This window comes from Protobothrops mucrosquamatus, unplaced genomic scaffold (genome assembly GCF_001527695.2).
Source record: "Protobothrops mucrosquamatus isolate PMUCROS unplaced genomic scaffold, P.Mucros_1.0 scaffold3608, whole genome shotgun sequence".
In the NCBI taxonomy this organism is placed as follows: Eukaryota; Metazoa; Chordata; class Lepidosauria; order Squamata; family Viperidae; genus Protobothrops; species Protobothrops mucrosquamatus.
This window is the reverse complement of record NW_015389571.1, coordinates 150,257-170,920: the sequence shown is the minus strand read 5'-3', so window position 1 is coordinate 170,920 and position 20,664 is coordinate 150,257. Positions and strand designations below refer to the sequence as shown.

Here is a 20,664-nt window from a genome sequence, read left to right as displayed (position 1 = left end):
CGTGCCCCGAGGCGCAGCGGCAGCCCGTTTTCGCACCCTGTGGTGCGTCCTGATTTTGCGCCCCGTGGCCGTGGCACTAGCGCTGGGATAGGCAACCTTGGCTCTTTGATGACTTGTGGGCTTCAACTCCCAGAATTCCTGAGCCGGCCACGCTGAGGGGAAAGGGAGAGGTTTCCAAGCTGAGCCATGCTGGCTCAGGAATTCTGGGAGTTGAAGTCCACGAGCCATGAGGGGGCCATAGTTCCCCTCATGCTGGCTGAGGAATTCTGGGAGTTGAAGTCCACAAGTCATGAGGGGGCCATAGTTCCCCCATGCTGGCTGAGGAATTCTGGGAGTTGAAGTCCACGAGTCATAAAAGAGCCAAGGTTGCCTACCCCTGCACTAGCGCAAGCGAGGGTGTGTGCGCGCACATGCACACACACTGGCCAGCCTGTCCCGCGGCCCAGTGGCTAGTAGGCCACGGCCCACTCCCTGTCCGTTGCCCGAAGGTTGGGGATCCCTGTTGTACACTGCAATGTCTAAAAAAAGTCATCCTTGATATTTTTAGCACTCCTCACAAACCTCTCCGCTCAATCGGAGTTTTCCCTTCATGATATCAGCCTACAGTTCAGGCTTCACTTTTGGTACAGTATTGCTCTTTTCGCGAATGGACTCTTGGTAGTTTCTGATCTTGACTAAGTTCTTGTAAAGGTATATATTGTATGTTTTTTGGCTTTCTCTCCCCCTTTTCCCCCTTCACATGACCTCCTTGCCATGTACACTTTGGGTCATCTTCTTCAGAAGTTCCCACCTGTTCAGAGTGTCTTATTTCTATCACCTTTCCTTGCTGTGGATTTATTTTGGGGGCATTTAGAGCTGTCCAAACAGACTCCGATAATGGGAAATACATGCCGCTCGGAGCTGAAATGAGGGGCCCTTGGTGTTCTCTGAGAATAATATAATAATAATAATAATAATAATAATAATAATAATAATAATAATAATAATAATAATAATAATAATAATTAATAATGTTGGAAGGGATTTTGAAGTCCATCTAGTCCAACCCCCTGCTCAGGCAGGAAACCCTATACTATTTCAGAAAAATGGCTGTCCAGTCTCTTCTTAAAAACTTCCAGTGTTGGAGCATTCACCGCTTCTGGAGGCAGGTTGTTCCACTGGTTAATTGTTCTAACTGTCAGGAAGTTCCTCCTTAGTTCTAGGTTGCTTCTCTCCTTGATTAGTTTCCATCCGTTGCTTCTTGTCCTGCCTTCAGGCGCTTTGGAGAAGAGCTTGACTCCCTCTTCTTTGGGGCAGCCCCTGAGACATTAGAATACTGCTATCATGTCCCCCCTCATCCTTCTTTTGGTTGTCTTCTGGCAGACGTTTTATTATCCAAAACTAGGTAATGTGATGATAACAATAAGATATGTGGCATTGATGATGTTGCCTAGTTGGGTAATGAAATGTCTGTCAGAAAAGCACTAAGCTCAGAGAGGGCCGAGGACTCGCCTAATAGAGCAGCTAACCCTTATTGATTATTGTTGTGAATTTATTTTAAAAAATCACTTTTGATTTTTCTTGTCTTTTTTCTTTCTGTGGTTCAGGACCTATGTTCAATTATTCTGACTTCCCTGGATTTTAAGGGAAGAACTCTAGCATTACAATGTTGGGAGGGTTTTTCAGCCACAGGCCCAATTTGTCGGTTCTGACTGGCAGCCTTGAGTTGTTTTGGGACGGTTTTGGGAGGGTGAAATCTCCCTTCAGTCAAAAGTTGATACTGAGCCGTGCAGGTTTTTTTGGCAACGCCCCTGTCTTCAAAGTTGAAACTTTTTCCAGCTTTCTGGCAGAAACTTTTGAATTCTGAGTCAGATTTTGGAAGTGTTTCAAACTCAGAACCACCCAAACTGAGAGCAACGCGTGAGGAAAGAAGGACTGCGGTGATAGGATAACTGTCTTAACAGAAGAACAGAGTTGAAAGAGATCTTGGAGGTCTTCTAGTCTAACCCCCTGCTCAGGCAGGAGACCCTGTACCATTTCAGACAAATGGCTGTCCAATCTTTTCTTAAAAATGTCCGGTGTTGGAGCATTCACAACTTCTGGAAGCAAGGAGTTCCACTGGTTAATTGTCCACACTCTTTGGAAGTTTCTCCTTAGTTCTGGGTTGCTTCTCTCCTTGATCAGTTTCCACCTGTTGCTTCTTGTCCTGCCTTGAGACGCTTTGGAGACTAGCTTGACTCCCTCTTCTTTGGGGCAGCCCCTGAGATATTGGAACACTGCTATCATGTCCCCCCTCGTCCTTCTCTTCGTTAAACCAGACATACCCAATTCCAGCAACCGTTCCTTATATGTTCTGGCCTCCAGTCCCCTAATCATCTTTGTTGCTCTTCTCCGTACTCTTTCTAGAGTCTCAACATCTTTTTTATATCATGGTGACCAAAACTGGATGCCGTATTCCAAGTGTGGCCTTACCAAGGCCTTGTAAAGTGGTATTAACACTTCACGTGATCTTGATTCTATCCCTCTGTTCATGCAGCCTAGCACTGTGTTGGCCTTTTTGGCAGCTGCAGCACACGGCTGGCTCCTATTTAAGTGATTGTCCACTAGGACTCCGAGGTCCCTCTCACAGTTACTACTATTGAGCAAGGTACCCCCTATAACAGTGATGGCGAACCTTTTAGAAACTGAGTGCCCAAACTGCAACCCAAAACCCACTTATGTATCGTCGGGTGCCAGGTGGGTGTGGCCCATTGGCTGGGCATGGCTGCGGTGGTAACGGCAGACTGGGTGGGACTAAAAAGTTCAATCAATCAATTCCAACTTTGCGAGATCTTTTTTTATTTATTTATTTATTTATAATAAATAATAAATAATAAATAAATAAATAATAAATAAAAAGTTCAATCAATCAATTCCAACTTTGCGAGATCTTTTTTCCCCTGAGAAGTTGAAATTGATTGATTGAATTTTTTTTTTTTGCACATGGTGGAGGCCTAAAGTTGAAAGGTTGTATAAAACCCAGCTGAAGGCCTAGGACTGGGGCGATGGTGCGAATGCCCACAGAGAAGGCTCTGCGTGCCGTCTCTGGCACGCGTGCCATAGGTTTGCCACCATGGACCTATACTATACCTGTGTCTTCCAGTGCTTAAGGGGCTGCCCCAAAGAAGAGGGAGTCAAGCTATTCTCCAAAGCGCCTGAGAGCAGGACAAGAAGCAACAGATGGAAACTAATCAAGGAGAGAAGCAACCTAGACCTAAAGAGCAAAAAAAAAAAAAGAGTATTTTTTCACATTTAATGACCATTGCATCATTTCCCCATGATCACACTATCAAAATTCGGACGCTTGGCAACTGACTCATATTTATGACGGTTGCAGCACCCTAGGGTCATGTGATCCCCTTTTGCCACTGGCTGACAAGCAAAGGCCATATTTTACTTTACAGCCGTGCTACTAACTTAACAACTGCAGTGATTCATGTAACAACTGTGACCCAAAAAAAAAAAAGGTCATACAATCAGGCGCAACTCACTCAGTAGCTACTTTGCTTAGCAGTGAACTGCCGTAAGTGGAGGACCGGAGAAGCCCTTTTCCCCACATCTAGCTAAGTGCCATTTTTTTTGCAACTTTGCCTGCTTGCTGCTAAACTGCTCGGAGGTTTTTCATGCAGTGATGGTAACCCCAGGTGCTGTTTTTCTTCCAAGAACATCTGGGGGAATCGGAAAAGATTGTCCTGTTCCCACACTGGATAATGTCCTTGCATAAACTAAAAACGGCGAAACAGGAGCTACGCAATCCTTTGTGTTCCTGTCCTGACAAACCTGTTCTTAATCTGTACATTCTGTAAAAAAAAACAAAAACATATTTTTTTGTATTAGGGATTCCAATCCGGAGAATTATATGTGCTGTTTGTATCGGAATCGTTGTTCAGACATGACTCATCCCAAAGAAAGTTTTATTTCTAAGGCCAAATTCTGCTCAGTTCTGGATACCCCATTTTAACATGAATATGTATGTATGTATGTATGTAGTGCAGCATTAAAGTGCAATATTAGGGGCAGCGCAATGGTGAATAGAATGTGAAGGATGTGTGTATATCATGTATGTTCTTATTTGTGGTTTTTACTTGTGTGTAGTGTGCAATGTGGACAGCACTTAATTTTGTCGTGAGTTACACAATGACAATAAAGATATTTTATTTTATTCTAGTCTATATTCTGCTCTATTCTATTCTGTTCTATTCAATTCTAGTCTAGTCTTCCATTCCTTATTCTTTCTATTCTCTTCTCTTCTCAATAAAGATTCTATTCTACTCTACTCTACTCTACTCTACTCTACTCTACTCTACTCTACTGTATTCCATTCCATTCTATTCTATTCTATTCTATTCTATTCTATTCTATTCTCAATAAAGATTCTACTCTACTCCACTCCACTCCACTCTCTTATGTTCTACTCTACTCTACTCTACTCTACTCTACTCTACTCTATTCTATTCTTATTTATCTATGATTGTAAGCCAATTTTTAGATGGATGACCAATACATTTTAAAAATAAATATACAGGTAGTCCTTAGGGGATCACATGACCCCCCCAGGATACTGCAACTGTCATAAATATGAACCAATTGCCAAACATCTGATGTGATCTCATGACGACCAAAACTGGATGCAATATTCCAAGTATGGTCTTGCTTATCGGAAGCCAGCTAAGACGGTCACACCACTTAGCAACAGAGTTTCCGGTCCCAATTATGGCCGTTAAGCAAGATCTACCTGCATACCGTCCACTTCCCTTTTCAGCTCTCAGGCAGGTATAAAACCTGTATGATTCTCGCGTGACGCCATTTAGCCGCGATATTGGGCTGGTTCCTGCTTGAATGTGGTCGATCTTTCGTTCAGCCTCCAACTTTTTATTGATTTTTGTCTCCCTCTTTTTTTTTCCAGATTGACGACATCGTTGATGGGGCTGTGAAGCCTCCCCCCAACAAATACCCCATCTTCTTTTTCGGCACCCACGAGACGTAAGTGCCCCCTTTGGGAGGTTCCTGTGGGTGAGTTGGGGGCATAAGCAGTGTGGGATTACCATCCCTTTCTCTCCAAACCCTTCCGTTTCTTCTTTGCTCTGTCCGTATCCTGCAGGGCATTTTTGGGCCCCAAGGACCTCTTCCCTTATGAGAAGTACAAGGACAAATACGGGAAGCCCAACAAAAGGAAAGGTTTCAATGAAGGATTGTGGGAAATCCAGAACAACCCTCACGCCAGCTACAGCGCACCTCCAGTGAGTCTGACGTCAGGGGGCCTGTTCCTGCAGCAGAAGAGAATCTTTGTAGCAAAGGGCTGAACTGCTGGATATTCTGGCTGGGGAATTCTGGGAACTGATACCCACTTCCTAGCCAGGGAATTCTGGGAATTGAAGCCCACTTCCGAGCCAGGGAATTCTGGGAGTTGAAAGTCTAAACACCCCAGCTAGAGAATTCTGGAGGTTGAAGCCCACTTCTGAGCCAGGGAATAACAGGAGTTGAAGCCTACTTCCGAGCCAGGGAATTCTGGGAGTTGAGGTCCAAACGTCCCAGCTGGGGAATTCTGGGAGTCGAAGGCCACACATGCTGGTTGGGGGATTCTGGAAGTCCACAGGTGCTGCTTGAGGAATTCTGGGAGTAGAAGTCCGCCCACTTTGAAGTTGCCAAGTTTGGAAAAACCTTGCACGAGACTTCCAGCGGCTGTCATGAATCTGCTTCTCATTTGCCAGCCTCTTGACTCTGCATTCCTCAATTAAATTGGAGTCGTGTTCAGAGGCCTCCCACTGTTTCAGTCACTGCTCTCCTTTTGTCCCTTTCTCTCCTTCCCTACCCGAATAGCCATTGAGCTCCTCCGACAGCGAAGTTGGCGATGTCGACCCCGTCGCGGGAGGAGGGGGAGGAGGAAGCGACGTTCCCGGGGAGGAAGGCTCGACCCCGACCACGGGGGTCGGCGCAGCAGGGATGACCGTGGAGAAGGCGGAGAGCGACGAGTCGGACAAAGCAAGCGATCACAGCAGCGTGAAAAGGAAACCGTTAGCCATGAAAGTGAGCAAATTTCCGGATGGTGCCGATTGGGAGCAGCACCGCTGTTGGTTCTCGGCCTTTTTTTTTTTAACATCTTGACCCCAGGCCAAACCTGAATTGTGGTTGAGAACTTGGAAGCTAGTCAGGTCTGGATGGGGATGAACGAGAGCTTCATCCTGGCAACACAAAGAGCAGGTAGTCCTTAACAACCGTTCGTTTAACAACCATTCGAAATGACTGTGGCGCTGAAAGAAGCGTTTTGCCACAGGTCCTCGCACTTATGACCGTCGCAGTGTCCCCACAGTCCTGTGGTCAAAACCTGGCATCCCTCATGTAGCCCACTCTCGCCCTTTGCAACTTTCCCAGCCAGCTTCGAACAAGCGAAGTCAATGGGGGGGGGGAAACAATAATCAAATTACGAGCGACTCACTTAAGCAGCGATGGGTGGTTCCGATCCCAATTGCGGTCGTAAGCTGAGGACTACTTGTCGCTCCGTGTCTTTAAAACCGTCCGCGTTCAGGGAAGGTCCGTTTTGAATTCTGGAGGGAAGGGCCATACTTCCCCAAGGAGGCTCATTTTATAATTGGGGAGGGGGGGGGGCTGGTATTAGGCCAGGGGTCTTCAACCTTGGCCCTTTTAGGATTCGTGGACTTCAACTCCCAGAATTCCTCAGCCACGCACGCTGGCTGAGGAATTCTGGGAGTTGAAGTCCACGAGTCCTAAAAGGGCCAAGGTTGAAGACCCCTGTATTAGGCCTTTGCTCATCTCCAACCTGGAACCAGGCATCTTGCTGGCCATCCCCTCGCACCCTGGTCATCTCTTGGATAGACTACTGTAAAGGCACTCTACATGGGACGGTCCTTGAAGATTGGCTGGAAGCTCCAGCTGGTCCAGGAGGCCAGGCTTCTTAGGCAGTTATGGGTGCCAGCTGGTTCACCCATTGTAATTCTTATTGTTTACTAGCTGTCCCTGGCCACGCGTTGCTGTGGCTCCGTCTGATAAAAGCGTGTGTTGCTTTTACGTCCAACAGATGGCGCTATTTTTCAAAAAAAGTACGTTTTTACCTGTCACAGGTGTGACATCTATATAATAGTAGGTCTATAAAAACACGCGCGTATTCGAATGCAACGTTGTGTCAAAATTTCAAAGCAATCGGTGAAGAACTTTCGGAGATTTAAGATTTTGAACAAACGAACGTTTACATTTTTATTTATATAGATATAGATTTGCTTTCTTCGTCAAAACGAAAATGGCAAATTCAAACGAGCAAGATGACAAAAAGAAATTAAAATCTGACGGGGACGATAGGCCCGTCAGTGCATTTACGCACCCTGCACCCCCTTAGGAACGTCTTAAATATGGGGCGAGGCCCGCAGAAGTTAAGTTAGATTTAAAACGCTGGAAGTTAATACCACAGACAAGCGAATCGGGTAAGATATTCCAGACTTTGACAATTTTGTTACAAAAATAGTATATATATTTTTAAAGCTGCTTAATTCTGCTGCTTGGAGAACTGCCCAGAGGTTTTGCCTCTGGGTGCAATTCGAGATGCTGGTTTATCACCTTGAATGCCCTTTAGGATGACTGACAATTTTGCCGATCTGTTAAAATTTTGGAGCAGGGGTCTTCAAACTTGTCAACTTTAAGACTTGTGGACTTCAACTCCCAGAATTCTGGGAGTTGAAGTCCACAAGTCTTAAAGTTGACAAGTTTGAAGACCCCTGATCTGGAAAAAGAGATTTTCTTCACCCACGGAAGCCTCAAATCATCTCTAGCCCCACAAGTAAGGCCTCCCCAGATGCTGAATGCCCTTTTCTGGAATACATTCCCCTGGAGATGGGCTGCGTCTCTGGACTCCTTGAATTTTCCAAAACATGAACATCTTTGCTTTGGGAATTGCGATGCCTTTTTGATCCTCCCGCGGTGGGAATATTTGTTTGGGACTGACTGTCCCCAGTGGCGCCTTGGAGGAATTTTAATTATGTATTTTGACGCGCTTTGTTTCAAGCTGATTCCTGCACGGAGTTAAGTACATCACGCAGAATTGATCGCGATTGGACTGGCATATACAGAGAGTCCTCAACTTCACAACTGCTCGGTTGGTGAACAAACCGACTAATGTTTTTTTCACACTTACGACCGTTGCTGCATCCCCACGGTCAGGTAGTCAAAATTCGGATGCTTGGCCACCGGTTCCTATTTACGACGGTCGCCGTATCCCGGGGTCACGTAATCCCCTTTTGCGACCTTCTGACCCGCCAAACCAATGGGGGAAGCCCAGATTCACTTAACAACCGTGTTGCTAACTTAACAACTGCAGCGATTCTCTTAACGACTGTGGATAGGTCGTTAAATGGAAGGTTGTTAAATGGGGCAAAATTCACATCTCTCTTGCTTAGCCGTGGAAATTTTGGGCTCCCTTGTGGTCGTAAGCCGAGGACTACCAGTATGCCATATCAGGGCTTTTCAACTTTTTCACCCATTGTACCACTTTTAGGATACGGCAACATACGAGTACCACCAGTCGCCTAGCAAGGGGTCAAAAACTTGATGACCAAAAAAAAAAGGGGGGGGAAGTGATAAAGTACAGGTAGTCCTCGACTTACAACAGTTCGTTTAGTAACTGTTCGAAGTTACAATGGCACTGAAAAAAGTGCCCCCCAAGCCACAGCCGTGCAAGACACCTGCCTGCCCGTCCGGCGGTGCTCTTCCTCCTGTCCGAGGTTTTCATTGTGAGCATTTCTGTTGAGGATTGGCAGGGGGGGTGGGGTGGGGGGGTGTTTGGTTTTTATTCCCCCCGTCTGCTGGGTGGTTGCAGCAGGTTTTGGTCACTTCACATGACCCTGGGACACTGACCGTCATAAATATGAATCAGTTGCCAAGCATCTGAATGTAAATCACAAGACCCTGGAGATGCTGCAACATTCCAGCTGATCGGCGCTTCTTCTGGGCTCAGCAGAAGCACCAGGATCAGTGTCGAGCTCCAGCTGGATCCTGGCACTGATCCTGGCACTTCCGCTGAGCCCTGACAGCCCTGCAGCTCCAGCCGTCTCTCGCTCAGGCGTGTGTGGTGCTGCCACCGGTTCAGCTCATTCCCCTCCCCCGCTACCACTTTTCTAGGATGGTCGCGTACCACCTGCCAGGTGCCAATGTACCACAGGTGGTACCCGTACCACTGGTTGAAAAGCCCTGTGCCATATCATTAGTACTTCTGTCTTGGGCTCTGCTGGGACTAGGTCCACTTGGTAACGGGTAGTTCTCAACTTACGACCCCAATTTAAAAAGTCTCAAGTGGCGATCGTATGACCCTTTTGCAAATTCATGCCAAGCGCCCTAATTTTGATCGCATGGCTGTGGGGATGCCGGAAAGGTCATCGGCGCGAGGGCCGACGATCAGTCACTTTGTCCGGTGCATTTGTAACTTTGGGCGGTCGCTAAACGAAGGATTGTAAGTCGTGGACTACCTATAAATCTTTCATCCTTACCGCTTGCTGTAGAGGGACGATCGAGAGCATCCTGTCATACGGCATCACTGTCTGGTTTGGAAGCATCCCTGCTTCGGACAGGAAGGGGGTGCAGAGAGTGGTGAGGACAGCAGAAAAGATTATTGGCAGTTCATTCCCTTCTATCCTGGACGTGGCATAGAAGCTTGAGCAGGGTCCGCAGGATTGTCTGGGGACGCTACACATTCTCTCCACATTGTCTATGGGGTCGCGATGGGTCAGACACGACTTCGCAACTAACAACAAGAAGTCGAGGGCTTCCTGGATATGGTACAAAGGGGACTCGCAGGAGTCTTCTCCAGCACCAGAATTCAAAGGCCTCCATTCTTTGGCGGTCAGCCTTTCTTATGGTCCAACTTTCACAGTCATACATTGCAGCTGGGAAAACCATGGCCTCGACTTAGGTCCACGCAGTTGAGCCCAGAATTTCTGCTGCTAAATGAAACATTCGCCCCATTTTACGACCTTTTCCTGCCGCACAGTTGTTAAGGGAGCCGCTGCAGTTGTTAACTCAGTCACACGGTTGTTAAATGAATCCGGCTTCCCCAGGGACTTTGCTTGGCAGAAGGTCACCAAAGGGGATCACATCACACACACACACACACACACACGCCCCCCGGGACACTGTCACCGTCGTAAATATGAGTCAGTTGCCAAGCATCCGAATGTAAAACACGGGGACGACGGGGTTAATGCAAAGGTCGTAAGTGTGAAAAAATGGTCGTAAGTTGCTTTTTTCAGTGCCGTTGTAACTTTGAACATCCTCTAAGCGAACTGTTGTAAGTCAAGGACTACGTGAATATGTGCATGTATGTGTGTTTGTACGTGTATGTACGTTTGTGTGTATATATACACACACACACACACACACACACACATGTAAGTGCAGCCCAGGTTCAAATCTAAGAAGGGTGTAGCTGGCTGATGAGAGCTAAGGAGCTCGAAACAGCTATATCAGCTTCCCTTTAACTCTTTGTTAGCAATCCAAATTTAACACACACATATATGTATGTATGTATTCTTTTGAGAGCAAACATCAGAATTTCATTTTTTAACGTGTGCCAGTGTGTTCACAGAAAAAAGTGGCATTAAAGCTTATCGTAAATAAAATAAAATGAAAGGAATAAATTAGGCCATCTCTGATGCAGCGTCCAGATTTTAATTCCTTTTCTCCTCTCCTAGATGCCGGTAGCGAAACGACCCAGGAAATCTTCAAGTGACCTTGAGCAGGCCAGCCCCTCTCCTTCGGAGGAGAACTCCGAAAGCTCGTCTGAATCGGAAAAGTACAGTGACCAGGTGGGGTTTATGTGGATAGAGCCTTTACTTTGTGATCTGTGGAGTTATTTTAGAGAAGGTGGAGGGACCATAATATGAGTGGGAGCTGTTGTATTTTCCCACCCACCCCACCCCCAAGCTTTGAGACACGTTTTTCCTCTCTCTTATATAAAAGTCATTCTTGCCTGAGCAGGAGATTGGACTAGATGACCTCCAAGGTCCCTTCCAATTTTATTACTATTATTATTATTATTACTCTAAGGAGAACTAAATTCCCTGACAGTGCGAACAATTAATCAGTGGAACAGCTTGCCTCCAGAAGTTGTGAATGCTCCAACACTGGAGAAACCAAACTGGAGAAATTTTGGGGAGAAAACCCCTGCAGTTGGAATTGGTACATTCCAACGTGACTAATTTTTTTTTAAAAAAATTTTTTTGACTGATTACTTGGATGAGTAATGAAACGTTTCTGATTAACAAACTTTGGTCCAGTTGCCAGGATTTTAACTTTTTTGAGATATCCATCGTTGGAGGTTTTTAAGAAGAGACTGACGTTGGTCAGAAATGGCACAGGGACTTGGGTTGGACTAGATGACCTCCAAGGTCCCTTCCAGCCCTAAGATTCTATCATTTCGGCTGTGTTCAGTATGGATCCATGCTGGTAATTGTAATAATTGGAAGAAATTATTTAGTCATTCAAAAACAGTTTATAGGGGTGAAAGGAAGTCTGCGAACCTTTTATATCAGGGGTGGGCAATTAATTTTCCAAAGGGGGTCCCATGAGAAACTGGGACTGTTGGGGAAGGCCGAACCAACCAGGCTGTGCAATTGTGTAGGCACGCACACCTGCACATAACGTATATTGAAAATTAGCAGTCTCCTTCAAAATAAGAACAATGCAGTTGTATTGCGTCCGTGACATATACTTTATATTTGATTTCTAATTTCTGATGGACCTCATGCAAATGGCTGTCCAGTCTCTTCTTAAAAACTTCCAGTGTTGGAGCATTCACCGCTTCTGGAGGCAGATTGTTCCACTGATTAATTGTTCTAACTGTCAAGAAGTTTCTCCTTAGTTCTCGGTTGCTTCTCTCCTTGATTAGTTTCCATCCGTTGCTTCTTGTCCTGCAAATAGCTTGACTCCCTCTTCTTTGGGGCAGCCCCTGAGATATTGGAATATTGCTATCATGTCCCCCCTCGTCCTTCTCTTCATTAGACTGGACATTTGACACAGCATCCCCACAGTTACGTGATCAGAATTTGGGCACTTGGCAACTGGCATGTATTTACGATGGTTGCTGTGTCCAGGGTGTGTGTGTCATGTGATCACCTTTTGCAACCTCCCCAGCCAGCATCCGACAAGCAGAATCAATTGGGGGGGGAGCCTGATTGGCTTAATGACCTCATGATTCAACAATTGCTGTGAGTGGCTTAACCGTGACAAAATCGGGTGCAACACGCTTAACCCCGGCCTTGCTTAGCAACAGAAATCCTGGCCCCCAGTTTGCCGTCGTAAGTCGTGGACTACCTGTATGTTTGAAAGAGGGAATGAAGTCTCCTCTGCCCGTCCTTAATGTTTGGGGGGGGGAATATTTAGGAACCGAGGGGGCTTCAACGTCCTATTCCGTGTCTCCCGATGTAGGACTTCACTCCAGAGAAGAAACCGCCTCCGAGGGCTTCGCGACGGGCACCCGCTGGAGGATGGAAGAAAAAGGTAAAGAGGATTTTTTTCAAATCTCTTCCTTAGAGAAGTTTTATCAATTATCTCTGGAAATCCAGGCTCGGTTTAGACTCTGTGACTTTGTAACCAACATCAGAAACAAAACTGTAGGAGGAGTAACACAAGCAGGGGTCGGGGTCAAGAGAGGGATCAGCCTGCAATCCCTACGTAGCCACAAGCGAACGAAGTCCAATCTCCCTTTAATTCCATTGACCCGTATCTAACTCCTGCCAGGTTTTCACAAAAGTCAGACCTACCCCGAAAATAAGCCCTAGCTTGATTTTGGGAGGTGGGCCCAAAAGAGAGGCACTTGCGCTCCCCCCCCCCTCTCTCTCTCTGTGTATGTGTGTAAAAAACAGAGTGGCCTCACGCAGTTCTCCAACGAGCTCACAAGCTTATTGGGTGGGGTTCCTGCCTTGGCTGCGTCTCTGCAGGAAGCAGGAAGGGCAGGAGAGAGCCAGCCTAATAAGAATGTGTGTCAGCTTGTTGGAGAACAGCATGAAGCCAGCTTGCCAGGTGAGCAGAAGATCAGAGAGAGGGAGAGAGAGGAGGAGGAGAGAGAGAGGGGGGAGAGGAGAGAGAAAGGGAGAGGAAAGAGAGGGAGAGGGGAGAGAGAGAGAGGGAGAGAGAAAAAGAGGGAGAGGAAAGAGGGAGAGAGAGAGAGAGAGAAAAAAAGAGGGAGAGGAAAAAGAGGGAGAGGAAAGAGGGAGATGAAAGAGGGGGGTAGAGAAAGAGAGAGAGAAAAAGAGAGGAAAGAGAGAGAGAAAACTCATGCACTTTATTTCTTTTTAATTAAACTCTTCAATCAAGCTCCCTATCCCTTGGGTGCGCGCGTGCGCACACAAGTTTTCCCCCTCTCAGTGTTTTCTCTGGGAAACGGGTCCAAGTGGCTCTTTGAGTGTTTAAGGTTGCAGACCCCTGCCCTACCCCCAAAATAAGCCCCAGATTTGCAGCGAGGCGCACGACTAAACATCAAGCTAGTGTGGCCGGGTGCTGCCCCACGCGTCCCGCCCCCACTCCCCGTTGCAGCCTGCCTCTCCTCGCCGGCCCGCTTCTTCTGCGGCGTCACCCGGCCGGCATTTCGCAGTCAGAGGCCTTTCCGGAAGGCCAGGGGACGCTGCAGTAAAAGTGTGCCGGCTGGGCGGGGCTGTTGTTGCCGAATATGAGTGGAAAAGACCCTAACCACCACCACCACCCCCTCTTTTGGAGGGAAAAAATAAAAATAAAACTGGGTCTTACTTTCAGGAAATCACAGTAGCAGGTGCTAAGATGAACTGAGAAGATTCGAGTGGATAGGTATTTTAGCAATAAATCAGTTTAATGGGATTTTCACTTGTGGAGCTGAACTTTGGCGCCTGCTGACACCCATCTGGCTGCTTAGCCTCCCATCCAATGTGTTGGTCTTGTGCTGGATTAAACCACGGTTTCTTCAGGTTGCCAAGGGTGAGGAACATTGGCCTGGACAAGGCCCAACTCTTTAGAATCCCCTAGGTCAGGGGTAGGCAACCTTGGCCCCTTCATGACTTCTGGACTTCAACTCCCAGAATTCCTGAGCCGGCATGGCTCAGCTTGGAAACCTCTCCCTTTCCCCTCAGCATGGCTGGCTCAGGAATTCTGGGAGTTGAAGTCCACGAGTCATAAAAGAGCCCAGGTTGCCTACCCCTGGCCTAGGTTCACCTCCAATCAATTCTTCTTCGGGACATCGTCGGTTGCGCCTAGCGCAGGCTGTCCTCAACTTACATCGGATCTACCTATTTATTGCATTTTAACAATAAAGCAGTTTAATTGGACCTTGACGTGTCGAATTGATCTTTCACATCTAACTGGGACACACATTGTCTTTAATATATAGGTAGGGCTCAACTTACAACCACATACGGGATCGGAGCATTCGTCGTTAAGCAGTGTGTTTGTTAAGGGCTGCAGCTGATTGCCTCTTTTTTTTTTGCCCATGGTCGTTAAGCGAGACATCCCCTGACTTGCGAATTCCCCTGCTGGCCTCCCCATTGGCTTTGATTGGTCGGAAGGCAGCCTCTGCATTGACTTTGGTCGGAAGGCAGCCTCCCCATTGACTTTGATTGGTCGGAAGGCAGCCGGCAAGTGACGAACCCAGGAAGCTGCACCCGTTGTAAATTCACGCCGGGTGCCAAGCGCCTGAATCAGGATCGCAAGACTGTGGGGCTACTGCGAGAACGGCTTACAACCGTTCATTTAGTGCCCTGTCAACGTGACAACAGCACTGGAAAAAAGTGACATACGGCCGCTTTTCACTCTTACGACCGTCGCGGCATCGCCACGGTCACGTGTTCAAAATTCGGACGCTTGGCAACTCGTCTTTGTGACGGTCGCAGCGTCCCGGGATCACGTGATCCCTTTTTGCGACCTTCTGACAAGCCAAGTCAACGGGGGAAGCCAGATTCGCTTAACGACCTAACGTAACAACTACAGCGGCTCGCTTAACAGCTGTGGCCAGAAAGGTGGCAGAACGGGGCAAAATTCACTTAGCCGCTGTCTCGCTTAGCGACAGAAATTTGGGGCTCCCTTGTGGTCGTAAGGCGAGGACTTCCTGTGAAGTTGTCGATTCGGGGGGCAACTCACTTTAGCGACCACCTAGCTTAGCGATGGAAGTTCTGGTCCCAACGGTGGCCGTTGTAAGTTGAGGGCTGCCTGTACATCAGGCCGTCGATCAGAGTTCCTGTGCGGCAGAGAGGCGCCCCCTGCTTCGTTAGATCTGGGAGAGGCAGGCTTGGTTTTCGGGGGGAAGGTCATTGTGCGGGACGGAAGGGCCCTGATCCGCCGCCTCTGGCGTGGCTAAGCGTGCTTTTTGTGTGAGCAGAAAATCGAGTCGGCCTCCGACTCGGAGAGCAAGGCAGACTCCGAGGAGGAGGAGGAGGAGGACAATGACCGAGAGGGCAGCCGGGCCCCCACTCCCAAGTCCGACTCTGACTCCAACTCGGATGAATCCGTCAAGAAGCCCCCCCGGGGAAGGAAGGCAGGTAAGGAGCCCGGATTGGCTGCCAGAGCTGGGCTGATCGTGGGTAGTTTTTATCTTGGGCAATGGTGCCTCTCCCTTCCTCCCTCTTTTCCTTCCTTCCTTCCTTCCTTCCTTCCTTCCTTTCCATCTCTCCCTCCCTCCCTTTATTTTCCTTTCTTTCATTCTATTCCTTCCTTCCTCCCTTTCCCCATTCTTTCCTTTCATTCTTCCTTCGTTCCCTCTTTCCCTTCCTTCCATCCCTCCGTCCCTTCCATTATTTCCTTTCCTTCTTTCTTTCCCTTCCCTTCCTTCCATTCCTCCTTTTCCCCCTTCCTTCCTTCCTTCCTTCCTTCCTTTCCTCCCTCCCTTTATTTTCTTTTCATTCTCTTCCTTCCTTCCTCCCTTTCCCCCTTCTTTCCTTTCATTCTTCCTTCCTTCCCTCATCCCTTCTTCCTTCCCTCCTTCCTTCCTTCCCTTCCTTCCATCTCTCTGTCCCTTCCTTCATTATTTCCTTTCATTCTTTTCCTTCCTTCCTTCCTTCCTTCCTTCCTTCCTTCCTTCCTTCCCTCTCTCCCTCCCTGCCTCCCTTTATTTTCCTTTCTATCATTCTATTCCTTCCTCCCTCCCTTTCCCCATTCTTTCCTTTCATTCTTCCTTCGTTCCCTCTTTCCCTTCCTTCCATCCCTCTGTCCCTTCCATTATTTCCTTTCATTCTTTCCTTCCTTCCATTCCTCCTTTCCCCCCTTCCTTCCTTCCTTCCTTCCTTCCTTCATTATTTCCTTTCATTCTTTCTTTTCCTTCCTTCCCTTCCTCCTTTTCCCCTTCCCTTCCTTCCTTCCTTCCTTCTCTCCCTGTCTCCCTTTATTTTCCTTTCTATCATTCTATCCTTCCTCCCTCCCTTTCCCCCTTCTTTCCTTTCATTCTTCCTTCCCTCTTTCCCTTCCTTCCATCCCTCCGTCCCTTCCATGATTTCCTTTCACTTTCTTTTCCTTCCTTTCCTTCCTTCCATTCCTCCTTTTCTCCTTTCCTTCCTTCCTTCCTTCTCTCTCCCTTCCTTGCTTCCTCCCCTCCCTCCCTCCCCCCATCTCCATCTGAGACACATCTTCTTCCACACTAGCCTTCTAGGGTGGGGGTTGGGGGGGGTACCTGGATTCAGGAACAGCTGCACTTCAAGATGCCTCTTTCCAAACCAACCCCCCTCCTTCCCTCCCTCCTCCCCAGCTGCCGAGAAGCCTCCCCCCAAGCCCCGTGGCCGGAAGCCTAAACTCGAGAGACTTCCCAGCAGCTCCAGCAGCGACAGGTAAGAGTCGTAGACTTTGTGCGTCCCCTCCCTCCCTCCCTCCCTCCCTCGGGTCTGGCCAGGAGCCCCATCAGGACGGCACCTTCCATAGTCCCGGGAGGTTTTTTTGGAGGGGGGGGTTGCGAGCTAAACTTCCAGGCGAGCAAAGAGCTGACATTCCCCCCCATGCCTCGGACTCTTCCTCCCGCCTCTCTCTTTGGCCCCCCCTCCCAGCAGCGACAGCGACGTGGACCGGATTAGCGAGTGGAAACGGCGGGACGAGGAGCGCCGGCGAGAGCTGGAGGAGAAGCGGAAGCGTGAGCAGGAGCAGGAGCTGCGCCGGCTGCGGGAGCAGGAGCGGGAGGAGAAGGAGCGGAAGCGGGAGAAGGCCGAGAAGGGGGAGGCGGAGGCGGCGGAGAGCGAGAGCAGCGCGGACAGCGAAGCCCCCAGGAGGAGCAAGAAGGGGCAGCACAAGGCAGCCCCCTCTTCCTCGGACTCTGAGGCAGAGAAAGAGGTGAACTTGAGGGGTGGGTGGGTGGGGGACACCCAGGGGGTCTGGGCGACACTTTCCAGGGTCCTTTTCTTAGCCAGAGCTTCGGTTCTGGAGCCGCCACAGCACAGAAAGGTTCTGGCAGGTTGTTGGTGCACGGGCTTGTATTTTGAGAGCTAGTGTGGTATAGCCAGGGAGTTCTAGTCCCGCCTTAGGCGTGAAAGCCAGCTGGGTGACTTTGGGCCAATCGCTAGGAGACGGTGAGTTCTAGTCCCACCTTAGGCATGAAAGCCATCTGGGTGACTTTGGGCCAATCACCAGGAGAGAGTGAGTTCTAGTCCCGCCTTAGCCGTGAAAGCCAGCTGGGTGACTTTGGGCCAATCACCAGGAGATGGTGAGTTCTAGTTCTGCCTTAGGCATGGAAGGCAACTGGGTGACTTCGGGCCAATCACAGGGAGATGGTGAGTTCTAGTCCCGCCTTCGGCATGAAAGCCATCTGGGTGACTTTGGGCCAATCACCAGGCGACGGTGAGTTCTAGTCCCGCCTTAGGCATGAAAGCCATCTGGGTGACTTTGGGCCAATCACCAGGAGAGAGTGAGTTCTAGTCCCGCCTTAGGCATGAAAGCCATCTGGGTACTTTGGGCCAATCACTAGGAGACGGTGAGTTCTAGTTTCACCTGAGGCATGAAAGCCAGCTGGATGACTTTGGGCCAATCACCAGGAATGAGTTCTAATCCTGCCTTAGGCGTGAGAGCCATCTGGATGACTTTGGGCCAATCACCAGGAGATGGTGAGTTCTAGTCCCGCCTTAGGTGTGAAAGCCAGCTGGGTGCCTTTGGTCCAATCACCAGGAGATGGTGAGTTCTAGTCCCGCCTTAGACATGAAAGCCATCTGGGTGACTTTGGGCCAATCACCAGGAGAGAGTGAGTTCTAGTCCCGCCTTAGGCGTGAAAGCCATTTGGGTGACTTTGGGCCAATCACCAGGAGAGAGTGAGTTCTAGTTCCGCCTTAGGCATGAAACCCAGCTGCAGTTGTTAAGTTATTAAGACAGTTATTAAGTGAATCTGGCTTCCCCACTGACTTTGCTTGTCAGAAGGTTGCAAAAGGGGATCACGTGACCTCAGGACACTGCAACCGTCATAAGTACATGTCAGTTGCCAAGTTTCCTAATTCTGATCACGTGACCACCAGGATGCTGCGACGGTCGTGTGAAAAACAGTCACAAGTCACTTTTTTCAGTGCCGTTGTAACTTTGAACAGTCGTTAAACGAACTGTTGTAAGTCGAGGACTACCTATACTCGCCTTGCTTTTCGGCTGCCAAAATCAGGATGTCACATCTCCGCAGTTTTACTCCTTTACACCTTTGCAACGCCTGCTTTCTTCGGATTGAATGTTATCTGCTTGAATTAATTAAATTAAGTCAGTTCTTCCATTTGATCAGCTTCCGTTTTCTATTTCAAGCGTGCTGCCAAGAAAAGATGGAATGCTGATGGAGTTCGTGTATTTTATTTATATATTTACTTATTAAATGGATTTGATGTCTTATCTCGCTTCCAACAACTCTGGGCAGTTTATTGCATAGGAAACATGAAAAAAAAAAACACTAAAATTGTCGAGTCTAAAATGACAGAAGAGAGAGCAGAATTGCTACTGATAGAATGTCATGGTTCCAACAGATGAAACTCTTCAAAAGAATCTTTATTTTGAGTAGCATAATATCGGCACTGCATAATCGAAGCCAAAAACTGATTCCCCCCCCGCACATAGTATCAAAGCACAATTCCCTCCTCCAATTAACAGTCATAAATCACATTCCCCAATTAGCTTGAAGGTGGGCTTCCTCTCCAGTTCTTCAGCTGCCAATTTTTTATCAGCTCTGGTTACAATAACCTTGATTCTCACGCTAGGTTTAGTGTTGTTATGTCTAGCTAGATTCTCGTTCACATCCCCCCCCTCCCAGCATCATCTAACTCTAAAAGCAAAAGGGAAAAAGATGGCTACATTTCCCTCTGTTGTCAAAGCAAAAACATCTGATGTTAGCAGCGTTGACATCCGCCCCCCTTACAAAAAGGATAAATCCTGTAAAATAAACAAAAGCACAGGTTAGGGATTTCCCTCTCGATTTGTTAAGGTGTTTCTTATAGCCCAGCATGTCTGCAAAGAGCGCCAGGATTTCAACCAGTGACAATCTTTGGATCAAATTTGTTGTTCTCTGCTTGTAAAGGCTAGGAAGTTTTCAACTGCCTGGGACCAATTCTTTTTTCTTTTCCCCCCCACACAGGTAAAAAAAGTACCGAAAAAGCAGCCGTCCTCAGATCATTCGAAGAAATCAAGTCAAAAGGAGAAGCGAGGCCACGGAGACGAGAAGGCGTCTCGGAACAGGTGAGGGTCCACGCAGGGTTATTTAAGGTTGACACGGTTTTCCCCCCTCGAAATTCAGCTTAATTTTGGGTGGCAAGGAAGCAAAGGAAGTTTGTTCGCCCACAGGCCAGTTTCTCTACAGCATTTTTATCCAATTGCGTTGTGTGCTTTTACATTCCTTCCATCAATGTATGCATTTTCATACAAACTTTTCCCTAGCACAGAGTTCCCCAACAGAAACAAACTGCCAACTGTCCAGATGGCGAATCCAGGAAAAGGAACTCCTTGGAACATTATTTTACCTAATATAAAACTTTACTGAATAAATCCCTTTGGCACAGAAGAAGCAAAACCAGATCTGGGTTTCCCGCGCAAAAGCAGTTGTAGTTAATTCCCCCTTTTCCCTCCGGGCCACGCACAGTCCAAAATGTCCACCAATCTGTTTTGCTCATTTTGCTCAGTGTGTCCTTGAGATGACAGCAGTGTTGCACGGGGGCGGATGCTTGAATACCATTCTACTCTCCCCCCCGCATTCCATCCACCCCTCTCCCTGTTATTGGCAAGCTGCAAGTGAAGGCAAAATGTAGGTGAACGTGAATCAGGGTTGGCACAGACCATGAAGTGGGGTGGGGGGTGGGGTCTCCAACAATGCTCCGAGCTCTAAGCACATATGAGCGTTTATAAGCAGTATCCTGAATTACAGGAATCAAGCTTCCTATAATCTTCTCAGCTGTCCTTACCACTCTCTGTATGGACCTTCCATCCTGAATCATGGGAAGCGAGCTGCCTATAACCTTCTCAGCTGTCCTTACCACTCTCTGTATGGACCTTCCATCCTGAATCATGGGAAGCGAGCTTCCTATAATCTTCTCAGCTGTCCTCGCCACTCTCTATATGGACCTTCCATCCTGAATCACGGTAGCGAGCTTCCTATAACCTCAGCTGTTCTTACCACTCTCTGTATGGACCTTCCACTCTGAATCACGGAAGCGAGCTTCCTATAATCTTCTCAGCTGTCCTTACGACTCTCTGTAA

General features: G+C 48.1%; 1 protein-coding gene across 1 annotated transcript in view; it reads left to right on the top strand.

Annotated features, from left to right (window-relative positions):
* Positions 1-20,664, top strand: part of HDGFL2 (HDGF like 2) — a 36,411-nt gene that overhangs the window by 5,449 nt on the left and 10,298 nt on the right. Inside the window, exons 2-11 of the mRNA XM_015827312.1 lie at positions 4,925-5,001; positions 5,120-5,258; positions 5,839-6,045; positions 10,710-10,823; positions 12,445-12,516; positions 15,359-15,518; positions 16,718-16,796; positions 17,013-17,302; positions 19,254-19,282; positions 19,574-19,650. Coding sequence (XP_015682798.1) covers positions 4,925-5,001; positions 5,120-5,258; positions 5,839-6,045; positions 10,710-10,823; positions 12,445-12,516; positions 15,359-15,518; positions 16,718-16,796; positions 17,013-17,302; positions 19,254-19,282; positions 19,574-19,650 — 1,244 coding nt within the window. The remainder of the gene's footprint in view (positions 1-4,924; positions 5,002-5,119; positions 5,259-5,838; positions 6,046-10,709; positions 10,824-12,444; positions 12,517-15,358; positions 15,519-16,717; positions 16,797-17,012; positions 17,303-19,253; positions 19,283-19,573; positions 19,651-20,664) is intronic.